A 19,992-nucleotide genomic window follows, 5' to 3' on the forward strand; every position below is an offset into this window, starting at 1 on the left:
TTTATTTCATTCATATCAATAGCTTTCCGGGGGTATTTTTGTTGATATTGTAATTAGGTTGGTTGTTTTCCTAGAGGTTTAGAATTTACAAATTTGTCTTCCAAATCTCATTTGCAATCAAGCAAGGGAATGCCTGACAGCAACAAGAGTTCTGGCCATATTACGGAGACTTCGTCTTGAACTTTCAATTTTTAATGAGAAAATAATAGACTCCGGGACCCTGTAAGCAGACCATCACTCAAGTCTGTCCACACTAACGTGCCGACTGTACCCATGAGTGGAGGTCCAATGAACCATCAACTCAGACTAAAATAAACTACTTCTTGGTCAGAGATGAATCCAGGCTTTGCTGGGAGAGAGCTGCCAAGGAAAGTTAACACTACTAACAGGCATCCATTAATGAGTTCCTTTTTCTGCTCAATAAAGTTTTTCTGGCATTGGGGAAACATACAGAAGAGCGGAGAATCAGGAAAAGTCTGACTAACCAAGACAAGGGAAGATAGTCATAATGATGGTATATACATGTCGGTATGTATCTGTAGATTAACAAACCTGGCGTGGTGTTATCATGGTGTCATCAATTTGATATGCTGGCTCATTATCAAAACAAGTCTACAACTACAAATGTCGCTGTACTTTGGAGTTTGGCCCATTTTATTTCACATCCACAAAACAAATTAAAACAATGAGGTAAAACTGTCAGAAAAGCACACTGTTTCGAGACGATGACACAATTTTATTTTTGCTTTTCCCTGAACTGAGTGAGTAAAAAAGGATTCATCTTGGCCATGTTGGTAGGTATTTCTCTCCCCTTTCATGTAGGCCTGGGGTGGACGAAATAGATTGGAAACAGAGCCATTCCGATGCCACTGGGGAAATCTAAAAACTTATTTGGGTTTCTCATCTCGAGAGGCACAAAATCAAATACAATATGAAACACAATAAACTCATGAAATGGAATAGAAGGACGTAGCTAAAAGCAACTAACAATCTCATGAGACACTAAAGAATCAAGTGTGTATCTAGAAAACCTCAGAGTTGATATTGGAAAAAGGGGGAGGGTATATCTCATCTTCTGATATTGTGAAAACTCTCCCACGGGATGGGCCAACGTAACAATTACCTGTAGTAGACTTTTAACAGTGAGATTTTTTTTTATCCCATTTCACACCACTTCCAACATGTGTGAACAAAATGAATTGAATCATGATGTTCTTTCTCTCTGGCTTGGCCTCCCTGGACAATTTTGTTTGAAATGGCATACAGGGAAGCGTGACTATTGATTGATCATGTGACAACATAACACCTCCTCTGTTGCAATGCCCTCTAGCAACACGGCAATAACAGTGTAGCATGCAATTCATTAACCCCAATTTCCTCGTCAGTCCTGACTCCAGAGCAACACCTTGGCTTGATGAGACTTACTATCCTTGATGAGTCCCACCAACTCCAATCTATTCTGACCCCATTTCTAGGTATCTAGAACTTTCCAACAGGATGGCCAATGGAAAGCATAGGTGAGTTAACCCTGCTGACGCTAACTACCTTGCTCCCTCAAGCTGTCTTTAGTCTGGCAACAACAGTCTCACATTGCTCTCCAAATGGCAGAAAAGATGATATTTTATCACTCTGTAGACACCCCTTTTTAATCTTGTGCATCTGCATGTAATGGAGTGCCTGAGTGTAACGAATTGGGTCATTAGCCATCATTTTTCACTTGTCCTTGGTTCAATCTGACACTAAAGTCTAGAGTATCAGGTAATTTATTGAGTCATGGGAGTAATTCTCTGGAAGGAGAAGCCTGAGTCTGTACTTTACAGGCGTTAAGGGCCAGCAATTCCTTTCAAATAATGGCCAAGGACAAAAGACTATGGGACAGAGGGTGTTGTGGCGGGTCATTTGAAGGAGGGGGATGGGTGGAAGAGGGAGAGTGGAATGAAGCTTTAGGTAGGTACATTCAATTCCTTCCGGGAACCATGACAACAATGCTCATCAATTGTTGGCACATGAAGTCACACAACAGAAACGCCATGCCTCAGCAACCATCTTCAAGATGCTGTAGAGATCTCAAGAGTGAGGAGAGAGAGAGCAGTTGTTTCTTAGGAATGGACATGATAGCTACATGACTTGTTACCTACCTGCTTGAAGCCTCTATACATCAACTGTAATTCTTTCTTGGTGAATTTTGTCGTTCTGCACAGCTTATCGATGCCTTCCGGCTTGTATCGCACAGTCTGCATGTCCAAGTCTTCCAGGTCATGATCTGAAGAGGAGGAAATTACAAAAGAATGCCTTGTTACAAAACTGTCCATCACAGAGACAAGGGTCATCGCAAACAGAATGGTGGCAGTGGTGGGATCCTACTGGCAGTATCCGCTTGTACACTCAGCACCGGAGTGGTTGAGCTACCTGGACTTGGCAGCCAGTGGAAGTGGTTCAGTTCCCATCCAAGTCTGCTTTTTCGGTGTGAGGTATTTTAATTAAAGGGCCTATCCACTGACAAACCTTGGCTGGTGCAACTGCTGAATTTGACAAACAGAGGAACGAATATCATCGCACAGTAAACACATGATAGTAAATCAATCCCTGCCCATACCAGTAAGGGAAAACTTCAATGACTGACGAGAAACCAAAGAGATACTACTTATGCTCTTCAAAACTCCAGCATCTCATTTTCAAAACATGAATCCTTCTTGTCCTGTCCTGTCCTGTCAAGGAATGATTGAGTTGCTTGTGTCAGACACCTAACACCTATACTCACATTTTCTGGTCAGGAGAGAACCCATGGCCTACTTCAGGTGTCAACCTGACTGTTTTGGTTTGATACATGTAGCAGCTAGGAGATCACACTGCTGACAAACACCAAGCAAATCATAAGGCCCGTGTGCAAAGATCAATACACACAGACTCCATATAAAGTGGCCAACGACCTTGTTTGCAATCAAATTGGTCACTGGACGGAAACTAATCTGGAGGTGGTGGAGATTTGATTTGGGAAAACTATGACAGCCCCATGACAAAAGAAACAGCACAATGGGCAAGACCTGATTCAATTACATGTGGCTTTGTGCTGGACAGTCCATAGGCGGCTTTTAACAGACGCTAGGGTGTGTTTGAACCATTCAGTGCTAGAATAGATTCTGTCAATACACACTGTCAGCCTTTTTGGTAGTCTCTTTCAAAGGCTAACCATACATGACCTAAACTTTAAGGTCAACTGACTTAGTGGAGAAAAGAGCAACAATAGTTAGTTGGCCCATCACACAAACAAGATGTGCCTGATCTACCTGAACTGTTTGACTGCCAACTTCAACACCAACAAAGTGCAACAAAATACTACTTTCTAGACAGACCCCATCAGTGAACTCAACACAACCATCCATCACAACACACAGCTGCTATATACATCAAAACCCACGCTTACTGCTACTCCGCAATAGAGTGGTTTTGATTACTAAAAGCATTTTAGAGATAAAGCTCTTAGATTGACTCATTTATATCTTTTGATTAGCAAGTGTTACGCAAAATAAGTAAACAGACCTGAAAACTGGCAAGGCAGGTACTATTACATTCCAACAAGGTAAAAGGTCCAAACTGAGTTAACCTTTAACTCTGATTCAATCCCTATCCCATCCCTCTCCCAAACTCTCTGATCACAGACATGGATCATGTATCTCTGGAATGGCAAATAGTAGGAATCCCTTACAACTTAATTCCTAAGACCATTCTGTAAGTTTATAATTTTGTAGTAAAGGGTAAAGTGTAACTGGGTTACTGACACAGGATCTCTATGTACTACACTATCAAAGCTTCAGCGGCTTCTTAGCAATGAGACACTCCCGATTATGGTTAATAATTCACCGTCCACCCGCCACACAGCCACAAACACACCTGCCCTGTAATTACACCCTGTACAGGATCAGGTCTAAGCATATTTGTAGCAGAAAACCGCTGGCGTTTGTTTTCCATTCAGGATGGCAGTTCTGTGGATTGACTTTTTTGGCGGCAGCCGCTCCTGATAGCCACTAGTTTCTTTTTGTTCATCTTCCATCTTCTGGACTTTGATCCTCTCTGGGAAAATTGAAACCACACATACGGGCCCCTGTAACAGGGAGCAGCAGAACAGTTCCGATTCTATGATAGATTTGCCCCATTTCAAAAGTGGAAAATTAAATTCTCCAATTGAAGTTGAGCCCCCTTGATCAAAGTGAATTGAAATGAATTTCCTTTTTCCATCAACCTAACCACCTCAAATAAAGACTTTGGCCAGCGCGAGTGAGAGTGAATTTACTTTTAATTCCAGCTCTTCTATTTGTGAGTTTTGATTTTGCCTTGGTTCAGTCTTGTAGTTAACAGAAATTTTGTAGTCTAGAAATTTTTCAGAGAAATTTTGAAAAACCAAAACAATGAAGCACCTCTTCACATGCCAGAAGTGATAATTTTAAACTTGTTCAAATTTCTAAAGTGTATTGATTGTGAAACACTGTGCACCACGTGTGGCACAGACAAGTTCTTGGAGCGGACCCCCCCCCCAGATGTTTACGTACACTGTAGTCCAGTACCCGCCTGCATCTTCAACTCAACAATTTCATGCTCTGTTTATCTCTTGTGGACCACAGGAATCGATAAGCAAGGAACTCTCTGAATCCCTGGCTATTTTTTAACTGTCATAATTTTTCACATTATAAAAGTAATGTTTTTCTCCTTTTTTGATTCCAGGTACCAGCAGTTTTTGGTAAAAGATATTAGGCCAACATTTTGGCATGACACAGAACCAATACATGTAGTGCTCCAAGGTTCATTCGTGTTTTGTGCATCTAGGTGATACTTTTACCCTGACAGCAAGCCTTAGATACTCTAGAAAGATTTTCAAGGGCATTACCATTAGATCAACATGTCATCTGATCACATCACCTGGTTTGGACACATTGACTTCAAACCCTGCTGCCCTCACTGCTTGTGGGTAGACTTGATGTCAAGTCCTTAGATGGCAGTGCTTCGTCCACCAGTATCCCTCATTGGCACCTTTCTATAACCCTTATGTACTTTGTAATTGGTAGTGGGTCTAGATGGATACATTCACTACTCAGATGCTAGATTTAGGTACAACTGGAATCCAAGCTTGGGTCAAGGAGGAACACCTATCCCAACATGTTGGTGCTGCGCTGTAGTCAACATGTACTCTGTGCAGAGCAAACTCTGGTTTGTCATATTTGTCTATCTCCTAGCATGACACAGTCAGTGTGTTGCTCCGCACTCTGGGACCTGGCCTACCGCTGACGAAGCATGAAGTCTAGCACTTGCGCTGGGCTTAAAGCACGTGTGGTGATGGTGGCATGTGGCTCACTTTGGCCAGATGGAGCCCAGGGGACAGAAAAAAAATCACCTGGAACAGAAGACATCTTGCTCAGTGTGAGACAAGGAGCAGCTGGCCATGTCGGGAGATGATTGAAAGTAAGGGAAAAATGGACTTTGCCAAGTAGGTTGTTAAAGAAACTTGTTTTTAGGGAAAGAGAATGATCAAACATTCATGTCCAGTTGTCCTTTCCAGGATAGGAGCAATGTATAAGGTGCAATCTAATGAAGTCTGTTCAGACTTCTGAACAAAATGAGCGCAGACTAATGCTGATATTAACTTATTTTTATCAACAAGGACATCATCACATGGAATGGCTTACACTGAGTCACGCATCTATTCATTTGTTGCCACGAATACGGTCATCTGGAACAGAATTTGTGATTTCAGGCAGTCTCCAGAAGACTGCATCAGCTTTTTCTAAAATCAAAAATTGACGTTGTATGTGTTTATAAGGAAAATCTACTTCGGTTGAAAATACAAATCAAAGCTGTACTGAATGAGTATTTTGCCTTCTCAATGAAAACCAAATAAACAAAATTTCTACATATAACAAATGTTTGCAAAAAGGAGCCATATGTAAATGTCTGCTCTGACAAAGGTAAGGTTTTGATACTGACACAACAAGATATGTCCGCCGTACTGGCAGAAGGTAAACGCTGCTGCATAACACATCTCTGTGTGCCTATTACTCATGCCAATAAGGCAAAGGCCTACATGCCTTCATCTCCAGGGAATGCAGAGGGGGAAACACTATCACAAGCCAAGCATCCGATGCATCAACAAGGAGAAAGGGGGGAGGCGGAATGGGTAGCGAGGGAATACAGAATAGATGAAGAAGGTACAACTCCTAGTTGATGGATTAGTGAGACGCATCCATTTACACAACTACGCTGTATTTTGTTTTCATGGCAAGGAATACACATTTACACAGCCACACTTTAGGAAATGAATATCAAGAAATACTTGGGGCATGAGACAGAAGAAGCTTTGATTATATCCGGGGGCCAATTTCATAGAGCTGCTTAAGCACAAAATTTGCTTGAGCACGAAAAAACCTTACTTGCTAAATCAGGTAACCAGCCAAACTCCATGTGATGTATATTGTTTTGGGATTGTATTTAGCTATTTTTTTGGTTAGCATGATAATCAGATAGAGTTTGAGCCGGTAACCTATGTTTATTAAAAGAATTTTTTTCCTGCTTAAGCAAATTTTGTGCTTAAGCAGGTCTATGAAATTGGCCCCTAGTCAGATCTTCAACCAACTAATCAAACACTTTGATTTCACATTTTTAAACCTTCTTTATCTACATTCTTGGAAGTTACGCGTGTATCTTTGTCATAAAAATAGAATTCCAGGTTACCCAAGCTACACGCAAGTTACCAAAATATACTTCTTCCTTTTGTTTTGTGTAGCAGACTTCCTTCTTTAAGATGCTACTCCCTCTTTTAAACACAGGATTCCATCAATAATAAGTACATGTAAATGTCAAATAACATCTCCCTGAATCCAAAAGCATTGCCATGTTCCCTCATTTACCCTGAACAAAACAGAAGCGGCATGATTTACAAAATCAACTCATGACATTTAAGGTAACCAAGTTGACCACTAAATAAAGTCTCTGAAAGATGACTTGCCATATTGTTCTTCAACACCTTCCACTTCAACAATCCATTGAGCCATGAGACCTCGGATCTAATTTGGTATGATTCCTTGTGCTACAAGTAGGCAAAGCAAAAAATCCTGGCTCATATTTGTGCTTTTCTGGTTAATGTTTTCACTACTCACCATTTTCTTTTCAGAGGGGAAGTATTTTAGCATGGATGGATAAATCAACAAATCCTGTGGGACTCTAAATGGCTTCTGGTTTAAAAACAACTTGATTATTGTTGGAATCCTACTCAAAATCCACCCACCTGGCAGTGTGGGGAGGGAGGGGAACAATTAAGGTCAAAACAGTGCCAAGCCCTGATGAACAGAGTGTTGATAAATAAGGAAGTCTGTTAGTTCCTTTCGCATTCAGAAAACTCTCCAACCCAGACGTTTCTGGGACTGATCAAAGATCTCTTGAAAAGACACAGAGGCTGATAAGCAGTTGCTAAGGTGACCATCTACTAGCAGCTAGAAAATTATTGATAAAGGGTTGGGAGCCAGGCATGCAGAACAAATGTTGGGTCAAAATTCTAGGAAAAAAGCGTAATTCAGTGGACAAATCAGGATGTTAGCTTCTTTTGCCGGTCATGAAACATAAAATATTTTGAATGCCATAACAACAAAGGCTACTTCAAAACAAAGAATTACCAGACATTGACAAACTCCTGAAACAATCACTGCCTCAAACAGTCCAAACAATGCCCAGGTTGTTATGAACTGTCATAAATACCAACGTATTTCCACATCAACGTGACTGTGCATTTCACAATCCTTAAATGGGAGAGGCGTGTCAGATTTGCCAGCAATTCTTAATGGTTAGCTGTTTAGCAGGTAGCAAAAAGGCATGCCAACTATGGCAGACAAATTCTACTGACAGGTATGTTTCACAACATATATTGACATGTATATGCCTCTTGTTTTTTCTGTTTCTGAACTCCCTGCAATTGAAGAAACTCTCCAAATGCAAAAAAATTGTGTACATAGAGAAGCAGTGAAATTGGGCCTAAAATACAACTTGTCAAATATATATTCCAACAACCCAGGAAAAAAACAGGTGTGGCTGAAGCAGGCAAATGCAGAAGACACTCTCAAAAATAGCAAGCGCCTATACATGGAACTGTATGGCTGGTGGCTGGAATCATTAAATGCATGTTTACTTTCAAGCTTAAAGTTACTCCTACTTAATGCAACTTATGCATCACATCCAGCGTGCAGTTTGTATTCTGTTACAAGAGATGCTTGCCTCCTAATGCTATCAATGTTACCAACCATTCACAGCAAACCAAGGTTGCATCGTGACACTGCTACTTGGATGTGATTTTTTTCAATTACACCGTGACAAGAGATGGCCCCTTGTAATTTCTGGGGAAGGAAAAACAGGGGGTGTCATTTGAAGATGTGGGAAACCAAAGAGTCTTTATTCTAAAAAATGTAACCTTGGGAACCACTGAAGCAAATACACACTGAGATGCACAAAGTAGATTGAAACAAAGGGTGTAAGGTGAGGAACTTCAACCTCCTTCTCACAAGTACAAAATGCCATACTCCCTTTAACCATGGTCAATTTCTCCACAAGGAATCCTCAACACACTATCAGCAGCAATTACCAGACCATGCCAGAGTTGCTGAGGATAAGATCTCCTTCAGCCAGCATCAATTGGATTATTCCCCCCCCCATCTCTCCCTTAACTGGCCCATAAGAGATAGGCACAGTCCTGCCGATAAAATGAGACCTGACTCAATGAGACGGTAATATGAACTGCAGGTGATGCAGATGGGTAGTGAATTAAGGAGGTCCCCCTCTCATAACAAGATTCCAGTCAAGCAGCTATGATGAAACAGACTAAAGTATCGGTACCTTTCTTATTAGGTAGTATTACTCGCCACATTAGACAAGTACCCACCATTTTTTTTTCTAGGAGATTTCAAGCCACGTAGCTTTTTCTCCATGAGTAAAGTTAATTTGATCATTTCCAAGTGAACACGTAAACAAAATTGTGCTGTTTTCACCACTTCATGTTGAGTGCTTTTTGGTGAGGGGGCAATGGAATTAGATAAATGGCAGAGTGCACCAATTTCAACGGGATGCTTTGGCAAATCTGTTCGTAGGAAATCCAGTTGTGAAAGTGAGAAACATCACTTTGCATGAATGGCTGTACAATGATGCAAAAATCGTGGCAAAGTGTCGTGACTAAAGGTACAGGAGGTCTGTCAGATGGTTTACAGCACAGTGACAAAACTGGAATGTTTGCTTCTTACTTGACGACGACAGCAAACAAAATAACATGATTCGGAATTTCTAACCCAGTGATTTGAAGAATAAATGGCAGCTCGCAATAAGGCCCACCAAAACACTCAGATTTTATCTGACAGAGATCTGTTTTTCCCATTTCTTAACGGAACTCACAGCAAGGTTAAACACATAAGAAAAGCTGATCACAAGATGAATTGCCTGCTGAGGTCTTAACAACACACAAAGTCTCGAATGAGATAAAAAAGTTCGACTACAGTAATTCAGAAATCCACTGACAAGATAATGCCTAGAAGTCATACTCATCAAAGGACACGTACCATAGGAAGGTGCTTTATTCACAAAAGTATCAACAAAATGGGCCGAGGGGTTCTGATGGCAAACACGTACTCCGTAATACAGCTAAGCCAAACCTAGGAACGTGGTAGGATGAAATATACACCTATAACCCTCTCAGGTTTCGGCAAGTTAATTAAAAATGGCCCGTCATGGTTGTGCCTGGATGGTTGTGGCTCATCTTTCGCTGCAAGCTGTATACTAAAGTAGGTTAAAGCATCCTGTGTGAATAATCCAAGCTGACGATGAATGCATACTGTCCAGCAATGCGCAGGATTAGACAACAATGCCATCTCTCGTTAAGGTCAGTTCTCAGATTCAAATATTAACCAGGCCATAAATATGCCAAAGTTTAGCTCATAAAATTTTGTAGATTTTTCTCCTTTGACTTGAACTTGCTTCAAAGAAGAACAATTTCAGATGGATTGTTACTGACCCTTTCCACATACAACTAGCTCATTCTATATTCCAATGTCAAGTGCTGCAATGGCTGGTCAGCTGACTGTAATGCATGAAAAAACCCAAACCATCATCAAGATTTGATATGTAATTCAAAGGAGCCCCTATTCATGATAAATTCTGGGAGCCCCAACACAACAATTTCCATTTTACTACAAATCAGCCACGGAAATACAGGTTCAAACATGGTGTAAAGGCTTGGATACAGAGCCAAAGTCGTCCATAATCCACAATTCTCGCAATGAGAACTAAAAAATCAAAGCGAACATATCCCCGTCTCCCTTTGATAAGCTACAATCCAGCTGACCATGGACAGATATGTTCAATCACGATCATTCATTGGCTGTAGTCTAGACACAGATACTGATAAATACAAAAGCAAATGATCAGAATGAAAATCCAATCATACCCTCACTCAAAAATAATCTACCCACATTTCTGATAATCTCTGCCGATGATATTCAGACTCATCAATGACTTGGAGAAGGCATCCAGGCCTTGATCAGGCTTTAGCATCCTGTTTGGAGTTGGGAGTCCAAAAAAATCCCCGAATTTTTAATACAACCAGCCAGTCTAGCTTGTGTGTTTGTGCTGGTAATGACTCTGTCTGTCTGGTACAAATGAAACGAATTCTCAGACTCATTAATTATTAATCAAATGCACCATATGGCCAAAATGATGGTGAAAACAAATACAAGCACTGAATATATGTACATATATATTCACGTCTTATTTGCTGGTACATGCATTTCTGGCCTCGTGCATCCTGGTTCCAGCCCATTATGTGCATGAACAAAAGAGGAATTTAATTATAATAACGACATGCATGTAATACAATATATATGGAAAAAGGCAGAATAACAAAACACTAAGTGTTCATGCAACAGAGAATATTGATCGTTTTTTGGACCTTTGAATTACACCCCCCCCCCTTTTAAATGCCGTCAATCAATAATGCATGACAGAATCGCGTGTATCCTGAATCACAGCATGATAATAATCTGTTCCTGATTAAGTCCTTTTTGAGTCTTGATTAGCAAGTTAATACTTAAGATCAAGAACTCTACAAATACTGGCAGCTGCCAATTCAACTGTTTACCGCTGCTGACTGATAGAAAACAACAAATCTCCCTTCATCAGTTATCTCTGTTACTGGATTCACAGAGATAAAGACACCAGAAGATTTCACATGGCATTCTTACAGAGATTTCATGGTAGGCAACAGTTCCAATAACCTTGTCAGCAGCAGCAACAGCAGACAAAGAAGTTGAATGTAGGACAGGACAAGAATGATGATGCCAGACTACCTGGATCAGGTCATGTCATTAATGTTCATCATAGGCACATCCACTTGGCTAGCCACTGATGAGGCGAGATTGATCTATTTTTACTATTTTGAAACATAACAAGTCGTCAAAGAGCAGCAATGACAGAATTCCTAGAGGCAAGAACTGAAGTCTGCTATTTCCAGCAAATCTTCTACATATCACCACAGCCCAGCTTCTCTCTCCAATGGCACTTGAACAATAAATCCACCTGCAGGATTGGATTCCTTCTCAATGTTAACATTACTTGTAAGGTTCAACCCATCCACTGTATGGCCTCTTGGTTTCTTGACAGCACTAATTAAAAAAAAAATCACTTTTTTGAAAGGTAAACGTACAAGATCTACCAACTCTAAATTGATTTCTTAATTAAAAAAGCGAGTGGCTGTGACACGTTGAAAACAAGTTTCAGTAGTTTTATTCGCTTTATTCACATGTTGGCTTGTTTGTTTAATCATAAAGAACCCAACAAGCTCGTGAATATTTTCCACCAAGCTCTTACAAAGAACTCACGTTTTATTTACATTGGGCGATTTATTACTTTATTTGCAAGAGATCAAAATTTTATGGATGTGAAGCCGTAAATGGAGTATTCATCGCTGCCAAACTTGTACCAGTTGGGAAGGAATCACATCCAATAAACTGTAGTCAAGTTTAGTGTTTGTCTGGAGATAGTATAATTGGAAATACTCCTTGTGGAGTTCTGCACAAGCAACGCAAACAACAAAGAACATCATCTTTAATGTTTAATTTTCGCCATTTCCTGTATGTGAAAAGACAAGGGTGTATCTTAATTACTCAACCCCTAATTGTTGATTTATTTGGCATTCATCGTGTCGTCCTGCCACTAACTTGCAAACTACACCACGAATTGGGTGATTCTTTGAAAACATCAAGCATAGGTTATTGAACTGAACAGATGTCAGTATCTATGCACAGCTGTAACAGAAATCCAACTAATTTTAGCACTTCATATGACGTACAACTGATTTTTTCCGCCAAATAAATTTACATGTACTTGTGAAACCAATTCCTTTTCTCTGCTTCTCTTTCTGGAATTATTACAGACAACAAAGCTTCAGAGACAAGATAATTAAAAACAAATATTGAAATGGGCTATCAATCTCTGTGTGCACGTACACCAGCCCAAGTGACATTTTTCACAGCACTTTCTATGAGCAAATGCAGACTTAATCAGGTTTATTGATTTGTGTCCGTGCACGCGTCTGGCAAACTAGATTATAGCACGTCTGTCGTGCTTGTTCCATCACACTCACACATACACCACAAGTCTTGAATGGAAATAGATAACACAGAGAAGGAAGCTTGGCATATTTATTCATAGAAACCAAAGCAGGCTGAGCAGAGATGCCCAGAGCCAAATACATGCAGATGACAGCATGGGTTACGATGGTGCCGAGCAGCATGTACAGTGTCAGAAGTGTGGAAACCGGTGATGCCGCGTACCAGTCACCTTGAGCTGAGGAAAGACAAACATGGGGCACTTTGCAAGGGTAGAGAAATAACACAGTGGGAATTTGGCCTTTCAGATTTTTTTTTTTAACATGGAGGGAAAATTCTGCAGGTGTGGCATCCTACCTGATGTGATGGTCGCAAAGACGGCACCCATTTTTCCACGCGAGGCAAGCCCAAAATATTCATAAACCCGGGCCAGGGTAGATGAACACCCGCTTCTTAGATCTCCCCGGAACATAGTTCATCTAGTTAGTGCCGACGGTGGTCACGGTGTTTTATGTCGTAGCAGATATGCCACTGCCTCGTCAGGAGGAATCTCAGAACTCCTGGGAGGGCTCCTGAGCAGCTTCGTCAGTCCAACTCAGCCAAACGTCATCACGTTTTTTCACACTCTGCATGGGGCCCAGGAACCCTTCTCACTGAGTAATATTCTCTTCTGTCTACCCACTCTTTTTTTTTTCTTCTCCCTTTCCTCTATTGGTGACAGCTGGTCGGTCTACATGTATTTACAAGGGGAGCACCGTGATGGCTCTCAGGTGGGGGGAGGGAGGGGGGGTTGGTGGAATGATGAAGATGGGTAATCGGCTGTACGGATGGAGGGGTCTAAACGGGCTCAGTGTGATGGAGGGACTAGCCATTGAAGCAGCGCCGTAGAAACCATGAACCGTGACGGTTAACCATGTGGGTCTTTCAATTATTCATGTTATTTCTTGGATGTCACGAGAAGTTGGGGCATCTTAGGGGTATGAAAGTGGTTTGGGAATACCGAAGGGGACTTCAGTGTGGCCCAATCCTTTATACAACAGGCACTTTTTAAAATGGAACAAACAGTGCAGCTCCTAATTGAAACAACCAATTTATTACATAATCTCCCAAGAACACTGTACTGCATGGAAAACCATATAGATCTTTTGCAACTTGAAAGATTTAAAGATGACAAATGATTTGTTGTCTTTACAAGAGAAGCTGTTCCTGAGAAAACCCTCCACTGTCAACTCAAATATGACCCTAATAAATCCCACAAAATATTGAGATCTTTGTGATATTACTGACACATATGACATTGGGGGGTGGTGTTCATGACACAGATATACATCTTGAATGTGTTCACATACGGCCGTATTTATTGCTTCTAAATTTTTTTTACCCTTTGAGGTGGTAATGTATGCATTTTGGTTGGTGGGAAGTCCAAACATTCCTTGAAATGCACCATGATTTTTTTTCTTACCTTGAAAATGTGAGAAAGGGGGACGAATCAAAACCCTGTCTTCCTCCCGCCCAGCCCTCTCTGTCAAAAAGTAGGAGCGATATATATCCCCCCCCGGATTTACACCCCTGGACATGATGATTAATCCTTCACAAAACAAAACAAACCAAAAGGGGAGGGCCTCGTCAAAATCAGGGGCCTCAACTACTGTCTCTCATCTGTAATGATTCTATTAACATTGATTTGCAATGGTTCAAGTCAACACACCATCAACTTGATTAATGAACTCTGCAATCCATTTTGGGGGGGGAGGGGGAGAGAGAAAGACAGGAATAATCCCCACCCAGAGAGATAAAGCCCCCCCCCCAAAAAAAGTCTCTGGTTTTTGGTCAGCGTGTGCCACCGTAGACCTGGGCATTGGTATAATACAATGTCCCAAAGCTGCCAAACTTTCTTCATTGACTGACTCCTGCTGCTGCATAATTTTAACATGTTTTAGACAAGGTATGATTGAGTAATATGCACAGTAAAGGAGTCCTTGTAGGCCCCATACATTTAGTCGGGCACTCTTTTTCAGATAACGTCATTTTTGTGTTATACATGTACATTTACGTCTGGGAACCACACAAACGAGGGGTCTTATGTCCTGTGTACATGTACAAGCTGAGCACGCTTTTAAACAGTAAATCATTAGAGGCCAGTCTATTTCTGTGTTGGTAGCGGTGGTATGTACGTATGCAGTCGAGATAGACATCATGTGTTATACGTACATGACATATGACAACTCATGCACGGACAGTTCATTTAAATACCATTTCTGGAGGAAAGTCAGGGTAAAAAAAATATGTCGCCACACCACTGCTGGAGCCAGACTTTTTTTGGGGGGGGGGATTCAAGGGAGGAAGCAGGGTCAACACAATACCAAAGGGTATTTCCAACCAGTAATACTGCATTTTGACAGCTAAAAGATGGCAGGGAGCAGTCCTCAAGGAATCGGACATCAAGAAGGGTTTCAGTGCTCATAACCAAAATATTTCCAAGATGAAACTTTCAAATGAAAAGAGCTGGACAAGCCTTAACCAGTTGAAATTGATTTATCGGACATGAGAGCATTTGTATGTCACTGCATAGTTGGACAAGTCAGTATTAACTCATATTCTTCAGCTGCGACACGATGCTTCATTGCCCGGTCACCATCTCCCATTGCCTTGTCGGAAAGTACATCCAATTGAACCTCAAGAAGTTTACGTGAACTCTCAACTACAGAAAGGTCCTACTCTTCATCAGATATACCTAACCCACACAAATGAAAAGAAAGCGACATAAATACAATTTGAAACCCTGAGAATATCAAATAAGGCATTACTCACAGGCCGAGCAGAGAATTCCACAGTGTGTTTGTTGGGTTTCTACCGCTGATAATTCTCAGAATTTCACAAGCTACTCTGCCTTGTCGATTGGAGAAGTTGAGTTGGTAGAACTGACAATCCAGTTATCACAAGTTGTAATCAAATATAAGTGTCTTTTACAATCTTCAGCGTAAAGTAAGATGATATCTGTGGATGGCACCAAAGGAATTTCTTGAGGGCTCTCAGGAATTCACCTCATGTGTGTTGTGTGACATCAAAGACCCTGGGAAACCATCTGGGAGGTTAGGCTAGCTGCAGGATGGACCAGTCCCAGTGCTACAAGGTCCAATAAAGGTCACATTTTTTCCCAGCTAGGTATCTAGGGATGTACACTGTAACATCTTATAAAGTGCAATATCCTTTATAGACTTTCCTAGCATCACCATTTTTCTGAACAATGCCCCAATTTGAGACCTTGAACCATTTTACTTGATGTATATTAGACCTGTACCTGAGTATGCATCCGCAGTGTGGTTAACCTCTCTCACAAAGCATCAGATTCAAATGATAAAGCATATTCAAAACGTGCGCTAGTAATATTTGTTGATTTTAATAATTACTCTGATTATTCAACTCCCCTTAATTGACCATCCTCCGAATAATGTCGCCATCACTTATTTGAAACAATTGCAAGTTCTTTCATCTCCTCAAAATATAGGTAAATGCTACACCTCTCCGAAGTTCATAAACAGATACATGAGTTCTCAGGAATAATGGTGCTCTTATAATTTCTTTTTGCCCTAGATACTACCACTGGAGAGGGTTGAATGTAGCGCAATGGCAGGATAAATGGTTAAAAAGGTTCCAACTCACACTCCGCGTGGAAAGAAATCTAATCAATAAGAACAAATAGGGCAGAGTCATTCAGCATGATCGAAAAGTCCCAGTTCATGAGCAATGTAATTTGATTTACTTCCGGGGCATCTCTACATTGAGAGAGTTAAGAAGAACACTTAGAAACAAAATGGGATGTTCTGGGGGAGTATGGTCACCAAGATATAAAAATGTCCAACTCCCTCGAGAGCAATATTGAATGCCATTAACACAGCGGTTGGTGTGAGTTCCATCTAAATCAACTTGACAAGAGATGGGTTTGTGATTACTAATGAAAGGCAAATGATGACAATGGTAGCACTTACAAGATCCAGGAAATGAATTTTTCTTAGAATCACTTTCTGTGTATCTCTGTACTCTTCTTCCATGTACGAAGACTGCTCGACATCTTTTTTGAGTTACGTGAACCGAACAGTGCACTTTTTCAAATATTAAAAATTGACCAAGCATTTCTGGACAAGTGAGGGTGCTTTTGCTTTGATGTAAATCCAGAATGTTCAAACTGTGAACCCCAGATTTGCTATCTGGGATCATTTCTGTGAAAAGGATTTTTGCTGGATTATTGCCATATACTTACACAGCAATAAGTTGCCAAAGAAAATGAAATCTGCCATGGCAGTGGTTAAAAATATCTCGAAATGTTCTGTGCACAAATCAGTGCAACATTGAGATTCAGTGCCTTTGATGACATCATAGTTCTGCTCATGAATATGCAAATAGCATTAGCATAAAACCAAAAAAGCATCAATATATGGGTTAAAATTGCAAAACAAAAATTTAAAATAAGGTTAATTGAAACCCAAAGTTGCAATTTCAAGGGTTTCAGTAAAGTTTATAAAACTATTTCTATTTCCTGCTTCCTTTAAAGTCACTGAAATTCTTGGAATACTGCCATAGAGTCTGTTCAGTACTGCTGGCTAGATGGCTTTCACTATAAATGAGGAGAAACTCATTTGAGAACACACACGTTTTGCCAGCAACAAAAAATGGGATGTAAATCCAACATTTTTCTCTTCTTATTACAAGGTTTAAAAACCAGTAGCTTTACTTGAAAACTAAAGACATTTTTTCTTTTTGAAACATTGTTCTTCTGGCCTCTCCACCATCCTTGAAACCAATGCCCCCCCCCCAAAAAAAGGGCAGCCAATGGCATTTAGTTATGTACAATTTTCCAAATGAACATCTGACCTCATGGTTTTCTGATATGAAGCACAAAAACGAGCAAGTCGTTTAACTTAAAGTACATCTGCTGTCATCTTTGAAAGTGAAAATAACATATCTCTCGGGCTGGAAAGCTAGTACATGGTTAAAAAAAGACCTTGTCAGCTAAGTGTAGGTATTAGAATGCCACCTTCATTAGCAGCGCTGAGGCAAATATGCTAATTGGAACGAAGGAAACACATGTATATTGTTTCAGCAAACAAGTTCTGGAATGAGAGTGTGATTAAATGTAAGGACAGAGCTAGTATAGAAACTTTCAGTGTGAGGCAGTGTACCCCCTCTAGAGGCTGAGATGAATTAGTCACCGCTTTCCCTTAAGTGCCTAGATTTGCAAATGTTGGCCATGCATGAGGTGCTCTTTGGCACACTGCCAATGGAATGATGAATATGTATAGAAAGCATAATAATGAATATGCATTGGAGGAGGCATTCTTTCTCAATCGGAATGATGGGTAGAAAAGGAATAAACATCAGACAGTTTGAGTTTGTTGACAAATATAGCTTAAAAAAACAGGCTGTAACATAGGAAATGATGAAAGTGCAGTTTACGGATTGATTTGGATTGAATTTTATCGCTGTAATGAAGCAACAAATCTCAAGTGCTGTAAACCTTTACCACACATCCTACAATCCGTATCACTGCAGCTTGATTAAAATCAAAATTATTGATGAGATCCTGTGCCTAGTTCCTCGGCCAAATTGATCTGTTGGCCTAGTTTCTATTGTGGGACATGAGCACCAGTTCTATAGTATCTGACCTTAAAAAATCAGAAGTGTTTGCTGACTGAGGAGGCTTCTTTTATTTCTCTTAACACGGATGAAACGGCTGTTCTCAGAATAGAAGGCAAATAGCAGGAAGCCGCAGCCAGGAATCAATGGGCAAAGCATACAAGAGAGGAATATCACTGACACACAAGGAATGAGAGGGTTCTCGAGTTCTCCTTCCAAGGGTAACGACGAAGATTTAACTCCACTTAAGATTATCTTAAAGTGGTGGTGTTATTTTCTTTTGATTGGGAGTTTGAAACAAACTGACCTTCACAAAATGAAGCACAATGCTGTCAAATAATGACAGGAATAATGACAGAAATCATGAGGTTTCCTTGTTTTGCTCATTTCTGTGACTTTCTGGGTGTAGCAAAAATGGAAAACAAAACCAAGAATTACAATATGCTCCTCTGTGTGGAAACGGATGCTCATCAGGAAATGATGCATGCCAATCAAGTCCTGCAAAGGAAATTACTTTTTATGGCTGGTAACCCGCTTTGTACTTCAACATGAAACCAGTCACAGTACAAATACGCTACCTGGCTTCACCAAGCTACGCTTTCTGGAGTGAAGCATTTGTATCTTAAACATGCCTGGCAAATCTTAATCATGCGCACGAACTTTGCACAGCATAACCGATAGGAAACTGACACCAAGATCGATGGTGTGCAACTCAAATGACAAGTAATCCTACCCTAATGGTCATCCCTGCAAAGGTGGCTATGTGAAGCTCGAGTGCTGGTAGCAGGCTGCATTTATTGCATCGTCAAGGTAATAGCCTAGTAACAATTACCGACAACTTTCCTCAGTCTACATATTGCAGGCAATAATGCAGATTTCCTCTGGGTAGCAATCCATAATGGGCAAGGCGATTACTCATGGCTTAAGTGTACTCATCTCCTGAATAAAACTCCTATGTTCACTTCAGGAAGAGTGACTTTGAAAAAAGTAAAGAATCAGAAATACTTTCAAGATGTCAAACTTCTCTGGGGAAACTTCTCTGAACAAATATCAAAAGCTGAAGTTGAGGGGAAGGTTTGAAAATCAATGAACCTACGTCAACCTACGTCAACACCTTGACAAGTTTACATCATCCTGAACAGAAATGGACAGAAAGTAGTCTCATCAATGGCCTTATTTGAACAAGATTTGGGAGACAATTAAAAATCAATGTCTATGAAATCCTCTCATTATTCATAACCTCCAAGGAAAACTTTCAATCCATACAAATTCCCTCCATGTAAAATGCAGCATCGATACAAAACAAGTCCCCTGGCAAAACACAACATGGAGATATTTTTTTTAATTTCCAAATGCTTCTACTGGCTTGAAAACAGAAAAACAAGACACATAAGAAACGTACAGTCTCTATACAATTACACCCCCGGAGAAATGCTTGACGTTAGCAGCATTCACAAATACAAAACAACTTTGCCTCAGGATAAGAAATATTCACAACTCAAAAGTCAACGACTGCATAATTGCATTACAAAATTAAAAACCAGCCAGAGTCATTTTTACAGTTAATCACATTTTAATGCATTCATACAAACACTTCCAATCGTACTTTGTCTTGTGCAATTACAAAGCTGTGATTTGTAAAACTCTGTTCAACTGAACTGTAAAATCAAAAAAAGCGATTTAAGAAAACAACTCATGCAAGACAAAACGCAGAACTGATTATGTGAAGGCAGAG

The 19,992-nt window shown here is 40.4% G+C and overlaps 1 protein-coding gene across 10 annotated transcripts in view; it reads right to left on the bottom strand.

The window, feature by feature from the left end:
* The window catches only part of LOC110973958 (Kv channel-interacting protein 4-like), a 119,527-nt gene that overhangs the window by 11,859 nt on the left and 87,676 nt on the right, over nt 1–19,992 (bottom strand). For 7 of the 10 annotated variants that reach the window (XM_022225228.2, XM_022225227.2, XM_087145239.1 and 4 more), the window contains one exon: nt 2,139–2,263. In XM_022225228.2, the coding sequence (XP_022080920.2) occupies nt 2,139–2,263 (125 nt within the window). Of the gene's footprint in view, nt 1–2,138; nt 2,264–2,761; nt 2,907–10,490; nt 10,653–12,980; nt 13,137–19,992 lie in introns of those variants that run through there. The other 3 variants (XM_087145235.1, XM_087145236.1, XM_087145238.1) reach the window with 3 other exon arrangements.

Source organism: Acanthaster planci, linkage group LG13 (assembly GCF_054643075.1).
Source record: "Acanthaster planci isolate LZ-2023a linkage group LG13, COTS_SCS, whole genome shotgun sequence".
Lineage (NCBI taxonomy): Eukaryota > Metazoa > Echinodermata > Asteroidea > Valvatida > Acanthasteridae > Acanthaster > Acanthaster planci.